This window comes from Neoarius graeffei, chromosome 3 (genome assembly GCF_027579695.1).
Source record: "Neoarius graeffei isolate fNeoGra1 chromosome 3, fNeoGra1.pri, whole genome shotgun sequence".
NCBI classification, from domain to species: Eukaryota; Metazoa; Chordata; class Actinopteri; order Siluriformes; family Ariidae; genus Neoarius; species Neoarius graeffei.
Genome location: NC_083571.1, coordinates 109300583 through 109317122, shown reverse-complemented (window position 1 = coordinate 109317122; position 16540 = coordinate 109300583). Strand labels below are relative to the sequence as shown.

Sequence of the window (16540 nt, the reverse complement as noted above, 5' to 3'; positions counted from 1 at the left end):
ATCTACAGCTCTTCCAAGCTCCCGAAAAATCGGGAACCAATCAACTTTGAGCATCTCCAACGGCCCTGGGTAGAGGCGTGTTCAAGGCACTGACGTAGTAGAACTGCGACCGGAAGCCATAGAATGTTTACAGAATCTATGCCGGAAGCGCTTCATTCACGCTTCCGCATCTATTACGCATAGATGCTGTATTGAAAGTATTCAACGGGAAGTTCTCATTGAAAACGGAGCGAAGAGCAGCCCTGGAGGTATTTATTGAAAGGAAGGACGTTTTCGCCTTGCTCCCGACTGGCTTCGGTAAGAGTTTAATCTACCAGTTAGCCCCGTCGCGTCGCATACGTCAGAGGAAAGAGTGATGTGATTGGTTTAAGCTTCGTCACAGCCTTTTCTGGCTTCAACCAGTAGCAAACTGAGGCATTTCAGGGAGGCGGGTCAACCACGGGCTCTGGGAAACGGTTGGGCTTAATATCTTGGCCAGACCAATAGCTCGGAGAGCTTTGCAGTCGCGTTAGCCAGACTAGCACGGACGGGCAGTATTCTGGGAATAGGACATTATTGCTGTGTTCAGACTTATACCGGTACGAAAGTGGTATAACTGTATCGATACAAAGTATACCGGTACAGTTTAGTGCATCTGTCCACACTAGTGAGAAATGTTTGCGGTTTTCTTTCACGGAAGTTGAAGTGCACGAAATGTTTCCGTGGTTACCGAGTAACTTCCTTCTGAGAATATGGCAGATGAAGCAACGTGTGTGCGCTTTTTGTTGTCAATGTACAGTCTGTATTTCTGGTGGTCATTTATTCAGTCGAATCGTATAAAATGCGCGAGGCAGTTGAGAAAGAAACAAAGAAAACGAATCTCACTTTCTCCCTCTTCCCTTCTCTTCCCCTCCCTTTCTCTCCTTTTTCCTCCTTTCTTTGCTCCATGTAGCTCCACGGTCGTTTTGAGCCATTTTGACGTTTTATTTACAGCTGGAAAGCGCGTGCGTATTGTATTGTATGAATAACCCGGAAGATGTAGGAACGGTTCATTGCGCATTATATTTGTATCGATACAGAACCGCTTCATCTGTCCACACTACAGCGAAGCGCTACTGTACCGGTACGAAACCCATACATTTGTGGGTTTCGTACTGATACAGTTATACCGCTACAGTACCGGTATACTTGCTAGTGTGGACAGGTGTTGCGGTACGAAAGTAGTTTCGTATCGGTACAAAATCCCGAGTGTGGACAGGGTATAAAAGGCCTACAGTGAACTGCTGGGTCATTATAGTTTTACTGTAGTGTAAAACTGAGAAATGGTGAACCAACTCTGTTCAGGTCATCTTTTAATGGCGATTTACCAATATACAGTGAGCTACTGAGAAAAGAGTAGTCTTGCATACTACGTTAGAGTTAATGATGGCACCCGTTTGTTTACTTCAGTAGCTTCAATTAAAGTTCACTTCAAACCTCAGAATGGGCAAAACTTGGGATTGTTGTCGGTTGGGCTGGTTTGAGTATTTCAGAAACTCCTGACCTCCTCAGATTTCCACGCACAGCAGTATTTACATTTTGCCATTACCATGAGCGTCAGTTCTCTGGATCGAAATGCCTTGTTGTTGAGAGAGGTCAGACAGTGGCCAAACTGGATAGAGCTAATAAGAAGGCTAAAGTATCTCTGAATGCTTAGCACTTCTATCTTTGAGGTGGATGGGTTCCTCAGGATTCTGAGGCTACATTGGACGGATCACTAAAACTGGACCGTTGAAGATTGTCAACATTTTTTGGTCTGATGAATCTGGATTTATTCTGCACCAGGCAGCCGGAGGGGTCTCAATTTGGTTTCAGCAGCATGAGTCCATGCACTCAATCTGCCTTGTAAAAACATTTCAGGCTGCCGGTGACGGTGCTCCTTAGTACCAATCTAGCATCAGTTGTACACCACGGTCTATCTGCGTATTCTTGCTGGCCATTTGTGCATCCACTTATGACCATAGGTCATAGGTCAGGTCCACAGGTATTTGGACAGTGACACAATTTTTGTAATTTAGTCTCTGTACACCACCACACTGGATTCGAAATGTTACAGTCAAGATGTGATTGAAGTGTAGACTTTCAGCTTTAATTCAAGGCATTTAACAAAATTTATTGCATCAGCCATTTTGACATATAGTACCTCCATTTTCATAGGCTCAAAAGTAATTGGACACACTAATATAAACAAAATAATGTTTTTATTATCTCCCGCTGGCCAAAAGGCCCGAAGGGGGATTATGTCTTGATGATGTCTGTCCTGGGAAGGGTGCTCACCTTCTGAAATCAACTCCTCTCTCAAGTTTTGGAGGAATTTCACGAAACTTGACAAGAGGCATTGTTATATGTTGGTAATACACATATTGTAATTTCGTTAAATTCGGTCGCATTTTACCAGAGTTACAGCCCTTGATTAACAACCTTGTACTTTGACAATTTCATGAAGGTGGCTCGCCTTCGGACATCAACTCCTCTCACAATTTTTGGACGAATTTCTCGAAGCTTGGCAAAAGGTCTTGTTATATGACGGTAATACGCATATTGCGATTTAATTTCGTTTGTGAAAATTTTTCCAGAGTTTTGACCCTTGATTAAATAACTTTGACAATTTCACGAGGGTGTACGTTCTTCTGAAATCAACTTCTCTCACAATTTGTGGAGGAATTTCACCAAACTTGGCAGAAGGCTTTGTTATATGACGGTTATACGCTTATTGAAATTCCGTTTAATTTGGGCAAATTTTCCCAGAGTTATGCCCTCGATTATTAACAAACTTGTACTTTGGCAGTTTCATCAAGGTGTGATTGCTTTCTGAAATCAACTTCCCTTACAATTTTTATCCCCCGCTGGCTGAAAGGCTTGAAGGGGGATTAGGTCGTGGCGATTTCCTGGGACGGACGGACGGGTACTCACCACCTTCTGAAATCAACTCCTCTTACAATTTTTGGACGAATTTCTCGAAGCTTGGCAAAAGGCCTTGTTGTATGACGGTAATACGCATATTGCGATTTAATTTCGTTTGTGAAAATTTTCCCAGTTTTGACCCTTGATTAAATAACTTGGACAATTTCATGAGGGTGTACTTTCTTCTGAAATCAGCTCCTCTCACAATTTGTGGAGGACTTTCACCAAACTTGGCAGAAAGCTTTGTTCTTTGACAGTTATACACAGATTGAAATTTCGTTTAATTTGGGCAAATTTTCCCAGAGTTATGCCCTCGATTATTAACAAACTTGTACTTTGATGAAATTGCCAAAGTGTGCTTGCTTTCTGAAATCAACTTCGCTTACAATTTTTATCCCCGGCTGGCCAAAAGGCCCGAAAGGGGATTATGTCGTGGCGATGTCCGTCCATCCCAGGAAGGGTACTCAGCTTCTGAAATCAACTCCTCTCAGAAATTTTGGAGGAATTTCATGAAACCTGGAAGGATTCTTTGTTGTATGTCGGTAATACGCATATTGCAATTTTGTTCAATTCAGTCGCATTTTACCAGAGTTATGGCAGAGTTGCCAGCGGGGGATATTGTACTCTGAGCACTCTTGTAAATACTTGAAAGCAAATTATTTACATGAACTTTCCACGAAAGTTGCCAAAAGCAATTTAAACACTTGGAATCAACTCCAGACCTTTTATCTCCTTAATTTGCCCTGGAATAACGAGGAAACGGGCCATGAAACCGCTTCAGTCAATTATCCAGTTATATTTGAGCCTGTGAAAATAGGACTTTGTAAAAATGGCTGGAATTCCTAAATTATTAATGTGATATTTTTGCTAAATGCCTTGAATTAGAGCTGAAATTCTACGCTTCGATCCGATCTTGATTTGCTTCATTTCAAATTCTTTGTGGTCGTGGTATACAGAGGCAAAATTACAAAAAAAAGTCCAAATACTTATGAACCTGACTATCTTCTAACAGCAACTTCCAGCATGTTAATGCACCAAGTTACAAAGCACAGGTCGTCTAAAATAGTTCCACAAGGAATGTACTTCATTGTCTTCTTGAATGGCTTAATTTCACAAGCATGACACGTGTACTTCATTCGTCTTTTGAGTGTCTTTGACGTGGTAAAACGGGAAATTCGCAGCATGAATGCACTGATGACGGCTCTGACGCGATCATGCCAACGTGTCCTAAAGTAATGTTTCCAACAGCTTGTTGAAGTAATGCAAGCACCTTGCCAAATTTGTGTAGTTACATGCAAATTACTCCTGTTGTTAAGGAAATAGTCGGATCTAAATATGTCTGATCGGACTTTCCCTAGCCTATCTTTGATTCTGTGAACACAAGAAACGAGCTAAAATAATTATCCTGTGCTGTGTTAATTAGCTTGTGTTTAAAGCTAGACTGCCTTTCAGATTTTTCAAATGTAGGTCATAAAAATTTTTTTTTCCCATGATACCTAATTATTTGTTTTATTGAACCGAAAGCTACTGAATTTGAATCACAGACTTCCAATTTTATTCTTTTTTGTTTTTTTAAACGGAGCAATTAATGAATTTAGGGCCATGTGGCCCTAAATTCTCCGCTATTTTTTTTTCTGCTTCACCGTGACTCAATACAAAAGACTACGTCAAGCATGACGTGGTGTGCTTTCCCTGTTCACGCAAGGCATTGTGGGATACAAATTTGAAACAGGAGAGAAAAACGTCAGACGTGAGTGTGCGAATGAAAACGTGAAAGACCGACTACAGTAACGGAAAGAAAGCGAGAAGAAAAGACGTTATGTTACTGTGGCAGCGGGGGTGTGGTCAAGCGCCAGTCTGTGACAGGAGGGCGGAGTCAGGGAAGGTAAGTGGCAAAATCACTACACCTGATGTCAATTAACCTGTGTTTGTGTGTCTTCCCAGTGACCGTGCCCTATATAAAGGGAGAGCGAGCAGAGGAAGAGAGCTCTCTCCTGAACCAGATACTTGGGTGTGTGTGTATGTGTGTGTATATGTATGTATGGAAGAGAGTGTTTTTGCATCTGAAAAGAGCAAAATAAAAAGAGTTATGGAACTTTATTCTGGCCTGCCATCTTTCTGTGCTCCTCCCCCTCCTATGAACTTCCACAGTGGTGCCGAAACCCGGGACGGAGCACAGGAACAGAACAGCCCCATGGAGTCCTCCCCCTTCGCAGACCTGGTCCACGCCCTCGCCACGGCCCAGCAGAGCCAGCACCAGGTGCTAGTCACCCTCCGGAAGGAGCAAGAGCGCCGGTTCGAGGCCCTGGTGCTGGCGCAGCAAGAAGATCGATGGGCGTTTCAGCACCACTGTGGAAGTTCGTAGGAGGGGGAGGAGCACAGAAAGACGGCAGGCCAGAATAAAGTTCCATAACTCTTTTTATTTTGCTCTTTTCAGATGCAAAAACACACTCTTCCATACATATATACACACACCCAAGTGTCTGGTTCAGGAGAGAGCTCTCTTCCTCTGCTCTCTCTCTTTATATAGGGCGCGGTCACTGGGAAGACACACAAACACAGGTTAATTGACATCAGGTGTAGTGATTCTGCCACTTACCTTCCCTGACTCCGCCCTCCTGTCACAGACCGGCGCTTGACCACGCCCCCGCTGCCACAGTTACATATGAAGGAAAGGAAACGCAGGACCAAACTAATAAATATCGGCGCTCAGCGAGCACCTCGGTGTGATCAGCTGTTCGTTTAGCGACAGAATGACGGAACTGTCAGTGCACGGTCAAGGTAAGCGTGCACATGCTCACATGGACTTCCTCTGTCTGCGTAATTGCGTGACGTGAGCGATTTCATGTACATTATTTGCTAGGGAATCCCCTGAAATTAAATAACTTCCCAGCCACAGAATGACCTGGTTGGTTAGTTGTTGTTTCCCTTCCTTCTAGATATTACAGAAATAAACATGCATTGCAGTGACCAAATTTCAGACGGAACTAAATTTCACCGATTTTTATGAAATCGAAAGGCCGTCTAACTTTAATTATCAGCCACATTTTATAATAAATGCCAGTAAGATGCAAACTGATCGTTCGGCTCTGCGGATTTTCTACACTTTAAATTATAATAAGTGATGCATTCACGTTTCACACACTATTAATTATTGAGCTTTTTACTTAAAACGTTGTGCTTTTAAAGACAAAAAAGCTGCAATTGGAATTATTATTTTTTTTTTTTTTTTAAATTGCAGTCAGTGGTAAACTGTGCACAGCAAAATAATTTCTCAGTTATTTCAGGCACTGAAGGTTAAGCTGATTGAGGTGTGTCTTAATGTAAATTCAGACATCCGTCATACAACCCCGATTCCAAAAAAGTTGGAATGCTGTGTAACGTAAATAAAAACAGAATGCAATGATTTGCAAATCCTTCTCAGTTGAATACAAAGGCAAGATATTTTAATGTTGAAATTCAAACGTCTTTTTTTTTTTTTTGGTAAATATACAGTCATTCTGAATTTGATGCCTGCAACACAATCCAGTTGGGACAGGAGCGTATTTACCACTGTGTTGCATCACCTTGTCTTTTAACACTCAGTAAGCGCTTGGGACCTGAGGACACTAATTGTTGAAGTTTTGAACAAGCTCATCGTAGCCTCTTGGCTAAGGTTAGGCCAAATAAAAAAAATGGCGTGTTTCCGGTAACCCGACCGATCGAGAATTTCCGCGTCGAAATTGCCGACCGTAAAGTTTTTATTACAAATTTCCCTCGATATTTTAGTGTAAGCGGCGTTAGTTTGTCATTTTTTGTTTCAACGCATTCAAGTTGTGAAAGAAACGATAAAAAGTAAAATGTTTCGCCACTTCTATCAGCCCTCCTGCATAAACATGGAAGCGCACTTGTATACTGAAGGAGGAAGGGAAAACTGAGCCGAGCCGCCATTTTGAATCCTCATTCAAGGCTGTAATGCAAATTGCTTCCTTTTCAGTATACAAGTGCACTTCCATGGCAGGGAAAAACACTACATTTTGCCGCCTATGTAGTCCCCTATTTATACAAATAGGAGTCATTCAGGATTCAGCCATGTTTTTGCTCGGTGTTTTTGCTCGACCCAAGTTCTACAGTAGGCTAGACTAGGCCGTCTGCTTTTAATGGAAGTAGCCTAGCCGAGGACGTTATTTTCACGTTATTTCTTGATGAGGTGTTTTCACGTTATTACATGAAAATATCATGAAATATCGCTTCCGTAGATCATAACTCGAACTCTCGCGATATATATATATATATATTTTTTTTATTCGTTTAAAGATTTAAAACACTTATTTTATTATGATGTGTGGTATAAAGGATTCTGTGCCAAAATACTATTTTGTAAGATGTTTACTTGTGTTAATTTTTTTGAACAAAATAAAATTAAGAAAAAAAAAATTTTCCTACCTACCGACCTTATTTTAGTATTTCATGTTACCGGAAACACACTTTTTTTTTTTTTTTTGGCCTTAGCAGTGAAAATTATGATCATTTATGGATGCCAAAGGATTCTTCCTTCATGAAGAGTGAATTCTAAAATATGCCCATGTTTCTATCCGTAACCGTTCAGAGCCGTTCTTATTTTCACCTATGGACTTGGACACGCCTTCTGAGGTCTACAGATACATTCTTGATCCTAAGTTACCTAATTTTCTCTACAAATATTTATATTGCTACCCGTATTGTAGTCGAGTCACGAAACCTTGAGTCCGAGTCCAGTCTCGAGTCCCCAGTGTTCAAGCCCAAGTCATCTCATCTCTAGCCGCTTTATCCTGTTCTACAGGGTCGCAGGCAAGCTGGAGCCTATCCCAGCTGACTACGGGCGAAAGGCGGGGTACACCCTGGACAAGTCGCCAGGTCATCACAGGGCTGACACATAGACACAGACAACCATTCACACACCTTCACATTCACACCTACGGTCAATTTAGAGTCACCAGTTAACCTAACCTGCATGTCTTTGGACTGTGGGGAAACCGGAGCACCCGGAGGAAACCCACGCGGACACGGGGAGAACATGCAAACTCCACACAGAAAGACCCTCGCCGGCCACAGGGCTCGAACCCGGACCTTCTTGCTGTGAGGCGACAGTGCTAACCACTACACCACCGTGCCGCCCGCCCAAGTCATATTAAAGAAAATTTCGAGTTAAGTCCGAGAACAAGACTCCACCCGCACCATGTGACGGTGTCTGTTGCAGCCTTTATGTGAAAGCGTCTCTGCTGCTGTGTCGGACTAATGTTTCTGCTCAACTGCCCCATTTTAGTTAACAGGCTACAGACAAAATGCTAGTTCATCGCTCAGCAAGCCCCGCCCACTATCAACAGCGCAGTGAACATAGCGTGTCACTTCCTTCTCTGGGTGGTGTCTCGCCAAATGACTATTGAAGTTTGAGGTTGTCCCCGTCGTTTCCTCGATAGTTCTTCTACATATCGAACACGTAGCAGCACTTTTTTTTTTTTTCCTCCCCCCACTGCACGAGAAGTTTGTATAAGCAAAGCGGACAATCCTAGGGGCGTTCTGTCCAGGCATTTTAGCGCCATTAACATGGGTGCAAGTTTTCTGGCATGTGCCGGAAGCTCCGGTTTTTTTGGTTCTGAAAAAGTCATTTTTCCAAATCGTGTAAATCCGTTGAGATTTTCAGGGGGGGGTATAGGGGTGGCCCTCTCACTGTCTCACACTCAGCGTATTACCGGGTTACCGCGGTACAGTCTCTGCACGAGACAAATCTTTTCATCTCGTCTTCGCCATAAACCACATTCAATTTGTACGCCGCTCACTGACGAGCGGTCCTGACTAGCCCGTTGTTTCACGGTGTTATACATGTGTGATATCATGTTTCACGCACGTATCTGCTTTTATAAACTTTTTTTTTTTTTTTTTACATTTGATTCCCTTTCAATTATTAAATAAAAGTAAGGTAGGTCTTGAAATATTGCCGCTTTTCCACTACAAACGCGGCTGAGCTGTGCCGTGCCGAGTCGAGCTGAGTCGAGCTGAGCGGGGCTGTTGGAGTTGCATTTCGACTACAACCGCGCTGAACCGTGCTGGCTGGAAGTGGGTGGACACATTGGGTGGAGTTAGCGAAAGTGGGTGGACGTCATGTGATGTCGTTAAGCAGCGCAAACAGTGACATCAGTGACAGTGGCGGAACAAGTCAGAGCCTTGCCGGGGGCGGGGCAAATGACCGGGCCCTTTATTAAAGCTTATCATAACATCATTTTAGGCTACAAAATGTCCGCAACTGCGGTGTTTACCAATTTCAACACTACCGGGTGCAACTATGTTATTTAGTACATCAAGTCCTTCAAACGAACATGTAACTCAGAAACAAAAAACATTAGGATACTGTACATGGCTCATAATAAAACATCAATAGCCTATACTGCGCACATTATTTGAAGGGCATACGAATGAGCGCTCAGAGTGGTGACAGGAAGAGTCAGAAATAAAAGGAGGGCGGTGCAAACCTCACTGAATGCACTGTGTTTACCAATTTCAACACTCCGGGGTGCAACTATGTTATTTTGTACATTAAGTCCTTCAAACGAACATGTAACTCAGAAACAAAAAAACATTCGGCGACATACTGTACATGGCTCATAATAAAACATCAATAGCCTACTGCGCGCATTATTTGAAGGGCATACGACGAGCCTTGCGCTCCGCGAACTCGTGCACGATGCTCTGTATGTCACTGATTCAGTGAGCTTTTCAGCGGTAGTCTCACGACCCGAATAGTAAACAATAAACATGGAGGACATGGAGTCGTTAGTGTTGCTGGTCTTGGTGCTGTGGCTTGACAACGCCAACAGATACTGGCAAGAGTGTATAGATGAGGCGAGGCGCATAAGGCTTCAGAAATTCTCGTAATTCTTCTTCTTCCGGGTTTGCGGTGTTTACAGATCCCAGCGCGCTCGCGGGGCGTGTGTGGGCATGTGAGGACACTCCTCCTCACCAATCAGTGCACAGGGGAGTGTCTGCTCACGCCCCCAGCCTCAGTCAGCACGGTTTGGCTCGCTTCAGCCCTACCCCAAAACGGTGCGAGTTTTAGGGGCTAAGCAGGGCTGAAACGAGCTGAGTCGTGCTGGTTTTTGGCAGTCGAAACGCGAGCCGTGTCGGGCTGAAGTGAGCTGAAGTGAGCTGAAAAAGGGTAGTGGAAAAGGGCCATAAGTTTGTTAGCTTTATCATCTTTTCTAATGTGGTTGTTAGGTTGAAAACTCATTTGTAGTCAGTAATGGATTATAAAATATAGATATTTTTGTGTATGGAAAAAGCTGAATCTTGTTATTTGCTAAAATCCAGGAGTTTCTGAGGACATCAAGACATGCGGCCCCTTATTTTAACTCAAGCTGTGTATATATTGTAAAAAAGGTATCACAGCAAAAGCATATTAAAAATGCTTGTTTCAACATTTAAATTAGTAGTTGCTAGATGTTTTGAAATATCAAGCCTTGTACTTGAAATATTTCAGATGAATTGATGAAATGTATTAAACACTTGATGTGAATATGCAAATCATATAACTATTAATATTATAAACGTTTGCATGAGATTGCATGAGAGACTACCATTTTAACTTGTAATTTAAATTTTTTTTCGAGCCCTAAGGGGGGGCTCACCCCCCCCACCCCACCCTTGTAACCCCCCTGCATGGCTGCGCCATGCACATCTGACTTTTCAGGTTTTTAAAAATTTTATACTCGCACCCAGGCATTAATGTTAGTTTTGTTCCTGAACATGACGTATGAACAGGTGAATGTGCGTTCTCTTGCAAGAAATTGGTACAAAAATTAATGTAGATATAAATCTCTTATGCCAAATTATTATGGCATGTTACAAAAAATAAAGAAAAAATCCGAGTCCTCGTCTCCAATTTACGAGTCCGATTGCAATTAATGCACGAGTCGGACTCAAGTACTACAAGCCTGATTTGCTAGTTTAGCTTGCTAATTTAGAAAACTGGTTCTCAAAATGGGATCTGGAGACCCCAAGGGGTCCATGAAGCATAACCGGGGTCCCTGGTTTCAAAAAGTTTTTGAGAATCACTTGCTTGGACTGTTAAATAAGCGAGGTGTCTCAGAAATGTAAAGTTAAAAGGTCACAGTATATTATAGACAATGTAAGACTTTTTTTTTTTTTAATCTATTGAGGCAGATTTGATTTTATTTCAATTCTGTTATGTATCTTAAAGAAAAAACTTAAATGATGAAAGTCTACAGCAGATATTTGTAGCGTGTATGAGCCACTGAGTCAGTTGCTTCAGTCTTTTGCTTGTCTGGAGCTCTAATAAACAGTACTGTGTAAAAGTCTAAAGCACATAAAGAAATGCCGGAGACCAGAAATGGCTTAAAAATGATGAAATGAAATGTTTCAACATTTAAAAAAATACTATAAACAGTAAGCAGTGAGCCATAGTAAATGAAACTGCGAATATTCGGTGTGAGATGACGCTTTTGCTTTAAAAAAAAAAATAGTAGTCTGAGGTACAATGAGTGCAGTTTTATGCGGAAATGAGCTGCAGGTTTTACTGAGCATCTTACAGAACCAGCCACAGTTCTTCTGGACACTTTGACTGTCACACTCATGCCTTCATTTTACACCAAAACCCAGTAGCCTTCATTATGTTTTCCTTTTTAATCTGAAAATTGCTCTCTTGTGGAATATGCTGCTCAAACACATTATTGTTATTTTTTTTATTATTATTTATTTATTCCCCCCCCCCACTGGATAATGTAGAAGTCGTATAAAATACAACCCCGATTCCAAAAAAGTTGGGACAAGTACAAATTGTAAATAAAAACGGAATGCAATGATGTGGAAGTTTCAAAATTCCATATTTTATTCAGAATAGAACATAGATGACATAGCAAATGTTTAAACTGAGAAAATGTATCATTTTTAAAGAGAAAAATTAGGTGATTTTAAATTTCATGACAACACATCTCAAAGTTGGGACAAGGCCATGTTTACCACTGTGAGACATCCCCTTTTCTCTTTACAACAGTCTGTAAACGTCTGGGGACTGAGGAGACAAGTTGCTCAAGTTTAGGGATAGGAATGTTAACCCATTCTTGTCTGATGTAGGATTCTAGTTGCTCAACTGTCTTAGGTCTTTTTTTGTCGTATCTTCTGTTTTATGATGCGCCAAATGTTTTCTATGGGTGAAAGATCTGGACTGCAGGCTGGCCAGTTCAGTACCCGGACCCTTCTTCTACGCAGCCATGATGCTGTAATTGATGCAGTATGTGGTTTGGCATTGTCATGTTGGAAAATGCAAGGTCTTCCCTGAAAGAGACGTCGTCTGGATGGGAGCATATGTTGCTCTAGAACCTGGATGTACCTTTCAGCATTGATGGTGTCTATCCAGATGTGTAAGCTGCCCATGCCACATGCACTAATGCAACCCCATACCATCAGAGGTGCAGGCTTCTGAACTGAGCGCTGATAACAACTTGGGTCGTTCTTCTCCTCTTTAGTCCGAATGACACGGCGTCCCTGATTTCCATAAAGAACTTCAAATTTTGATTTGTCTGACCACAGAACAGTTTTCCACTTTGCCACAGTCCATTTTAAATGAGCCTTGGCCCAGAGATGTCGTCTGCGCTTCTGGATCATGTTTAGATACGGCTTCTTCTTTGAACTATAGAGTTTTAGCTGGCAACGGCGGATGGCACGGTGAATTGTGTTCACAGATAATGTTCTCTGGAAATATTCCTGAGCCCATTTTGTGATTTCCAATACAGAAGCATGCCTGTATGTGATGCAGTGCCGTCTAAGGGCCCGAAGATCACGGGCACCCAGTATGGTTTTCCGGCCTTGACCCTTACGCACAGAGATTCTTCCAGATTCTCTGAATCTTTTGATGATATTATGCACTGTATATGATGATATGTTCAAACTCTTTGCAATTTTACACTGTCGAACTCCTTTCTGATATTGCTCCACTATTTGTTGGTGCAGAATTAGGGGGATTGGTCATTCTCTTCCCATCTTTACTTCTGAGAGCCGCTGCCACTCCAAGATGCTCTTTTTATACCCAGTCATGTTAATGACCTATTGCCAATTGACCTAATGAGTTGCAATTTGGTCCTCCAGCTGTTCCTTTTTTGTACCTTTAACTTTTCCAGCCTCTTATTGCCCCTGTCCCAACTTTTTTGAGATGTGTTGCTGTCATGAAATTTCAAATGAGCCAATATTTGGCATGAAATTTCAAAATGTCTCACTTTCGACATTTGATAAGTTGTCTATGTTCTATTGTGAATACAATATCAGTTTTTGAGATTTGTAAATTATTGCATTCCGTTTTTATTTACAATTTGTACTTTGTCCCAACTTTTTTGGAATCGGGGTTGTAGAACTCTGTAACAAAGTTATAAAGACATACTGTACTCAAAATGAGCTTTTTTTTTTTTTTTTTTCCCTGATGTTTTCAGGTGTTAGCCAAAGCCTCTAAAGTCATCCCTGTGATGCTGATGGGCAAGCTGGTGTCACACAAGAGCTATGAATACTGGGAATATTTTACAGCTGTGCTCATCTCAGTAGGTGTGAGTATGTTCCTTTTGTCGAGCTCGAGCAGTACCAAGCACGCAACCATCACGACTTTCTCCGGCGTCATCCTTCTGGCCGGTTACATCATGTTCGACAGCTTCACCTCCAACTGGCAGGACAAGCTTTTCCACTACAAAATGTCCTCGGTGCAGATGATGTTCGGCGTGAACCTGTTCTCCTGCCTCCTGACAGTGGGCTCTCTGTTGGAGACGGGTGCTCTGTTCGACTCGCTGGCGTTCATGGGCCGCCACGGTGAGTTTGCAGCTCACGCCGCTCTGCTCTCGCTCTGCTCCGCATGTGGCCAGCTCTTCATCTTCTATACGATCGCACAGTTCGGTGCCGCCGTCTTCACCATCATTATGACCCTGCGCCAGGCCATTGCTATCCTGCTCTCCTGCCTCCTCTACGGCCATGCCGTCTCAGCAACGGGAATTTTGGGGGTGGCCGTGGTGTTCTTTGCACTCTTCCTCCGTGTCTATGCACGCAGCCGAGTGAAAAAGAGCAGCAAGAGAGCAGCACAGGCACCATTACAGAAGGTCTAGATGAAGGACATTGATAACACAACCACGTTATTTGTGGTTTTGCTTCCTCTATTTTCTTGCGTGTGTGTGTGTGTCTGGGTGTGTTTCGCAAAGCTTTGTTTCTACTCTGTATATAAAAAAAGGTACTGAAAGGGGTGTCTTTTTTTTTTTTTCTTATTTTTAATTTTTTTTTTTTAAAGGGGTGACCAGATTACTGACTAAAAGAGGAGGGATGGTTATATACTCTGTGTAGTGTGTCGGATATGTGTTTTGTTCGTGGCTTCTGTTTTTGCCGAAAGCAGCCCGATCCTTGGATTTGTTCCATTGGGTGTGTGCTAAGATATTTCTGTAAGTCTTTGTTTCTGAATAAGTGTGAACGTTCTTATTTATGGTATGGATTTTAATTACAACCTTATAGACCACCAAGCTGGCTGAGTCAAGAATCATTTTTAACCCCATTTTTGTAAAACACAAAATGTTTAAAAATCCTTCATGATTGTGTGATACCACATTACATTCTCAATTCCTTTTTATTTATTTTTTTCATTCATCCATCCATCTATCCATCCATCCGTCTTCTACCGCTTATCCGGATCCGGGTCGTGGGGGTAGCAGCCTAAGCAGAGCAGCCCAGACTTCCCTCTCCCCGGCCACCTCCACCATTCTCTTCCGGGGGAAGACCGAGGCGTTCCCAGGCCAGCCGAGAGATGTAATCTCTCCAGCGTGTCCTGGGTCTATCTTGGGGTCTCCTCCAGGTGGGGCATGCCCAGAAAACCTCCCTTGGGAGGCGTCCAGGGGGCATCCTAACAAGGTGCCCGAACCACCTCAACTGACTCCTTTCGATGTGGAGGAGCAGCGGTTCTACTCCGAGTCTCTCTCGAATGACCGAGCTTCTTACCCCGTCTCTAATGGTGATGATACACGGGGCAACCTTTTGGGCAGTGTTGCTGGGCAATTGCGTTTTGACTCTTTTCTATTGAGATTGGGCAACATTGTTTCTTTCTGAATGGTTTTGATAATCTCTGGCAACTTTTTGAGATAAGCCAATCAGAACGCGAGTATCGAGTCATGTGACCTCCGGTGAGGTTCGGATCAGAAATTTCAAACAAATATGGCGGCCGCTCAGTGTCAGTGGAGTGAAGAGATGAAGAGACTCCTCATCTGTTTTTACGCCGGTAAGTTATTTTAATATTCTATATGGAGGAATTTACCTCACCAAAGCTCTAAACAACAGACAGCTTGATTAAATGGTCACAGCAAAAATTAAGACATCGATTTTTTTGGTTTTTTTTTTAAGCTAACTGTAAACTGCCGTTGCTAACTGTTGTTGCCCATTGTTAGTTGCCCTGAAAAGTTGCCCTGTGTCTCACCTAGTTGCCCGTTGCCAGCAACATTGCTCGGCAACATTGCCCAAAAAGTTGCCCCGTGTATCATCACCTTAAGGGAGAGCCCAGCCAGTCTGCAGAGAAAACGCATTTCGACCGCTTGTATCCGCGATCCCATTCTTTCCGTCACTATCCATAGCTCGTGACCATAGGTGAGGGTGGGAATGTAGATGGACCAGTAAATTGAGAGCTTTGCCTTTTGGCTCAGCTCTCTCTTTACCACAACAGACCAGTTTAGCGTCCGTATCGCTGCTGATGCTGGCCCGATCCGACTGTCCAAATCCCGCTCCTCCCTTACCCTCAGTCGTGAACAAAACTCCGATATACTTAAACTCCTCCACTTTAGATAGCACCCCCCCCGACCTGGAGTAGGCACTCCACCCATTTCTGGCTGAGCGCCATGGCCACGGACTTGGAGGTGCTGATCCTCATCTCAGCCGCTTCGCACTCGGCTGCAAACCGTCCCAGCGCATGCTGTAAGTCACATGATGGTTTTTTTTTTTTTTTTTAATCGACACTGTGGTTTTTTTGTTCGTTTGTTTTGTTGTTTTGTTTTTGTTTTTTTTAACCCAGTGATGAGTTTTGAGATGATCCTTATTGAGATTTGTTTAAACCCTGTCTGACTGATAACCTCTGAATATGTGATAAATCGGGCTAGTACCTGGGCTGCTGTTTTAACTGGTCATTAAACCTCACACTACTACTACTTCTGTGTTTTTGCCATCTCCATCATATTTCTCTCTTCTCATGTGAGGGCAGATACCTTCTCTGAATCACACAACTCGGCAATCAATCAATTGATTGTACTTTTCACTTAATTTTTGCGCTTAAAAAAAATCACTCTATCATCTAATGGCCATTACGCATGGAATGAAGGGATTAAATTAAATCATCACCTCGTCCTGCTTTCAAATCTAAATATATTTAAATCCATGTTTTTTTTTTTTTGTTTGTTTGTTTTCCTGAGGGTCTTTTAGTATTTTCTATCCTTGAGCAAGATGATTTGGATCAAGTGCTGAGATTCCTTCAGCGACAGACCATGAGTGCCTACTGAATTATAAGCTAGATTTTTCTGTAATTAAAATCTTTTTTGCAGATAGGACCAGGTGATCTGTAATCGCAGCATTCTTTGATTTGCGCAAG

General features: G+C 42.6%; 1 protein-coding gene across 1 annotated transcript in view; it reads left to right on the top strand.

Moving 5' to 3' along the window:
- Nucleotides 1–16103, top strand: part of slc35b2 (solute carrier family 35 member B2) — a 50846-nt gene extending 34743 nt beyond the window's left edge. Inside the window, exon 5 of the mRNA XM_060917873.1 lies at nucleotides 13377–16103. Coding sequence (XP_060773856.1) covers nucleotides 13377–14033 — 657 coding nt within the window. The 3' untranslated portion in view covers nucleotides 14034–16103. The remainder of the gene's footprint in view (nucleotides 1–13376) is intronic.
- The last annotated feature ends 437 nt before the right edge of the window (nucleotides 16104–16540 follow it).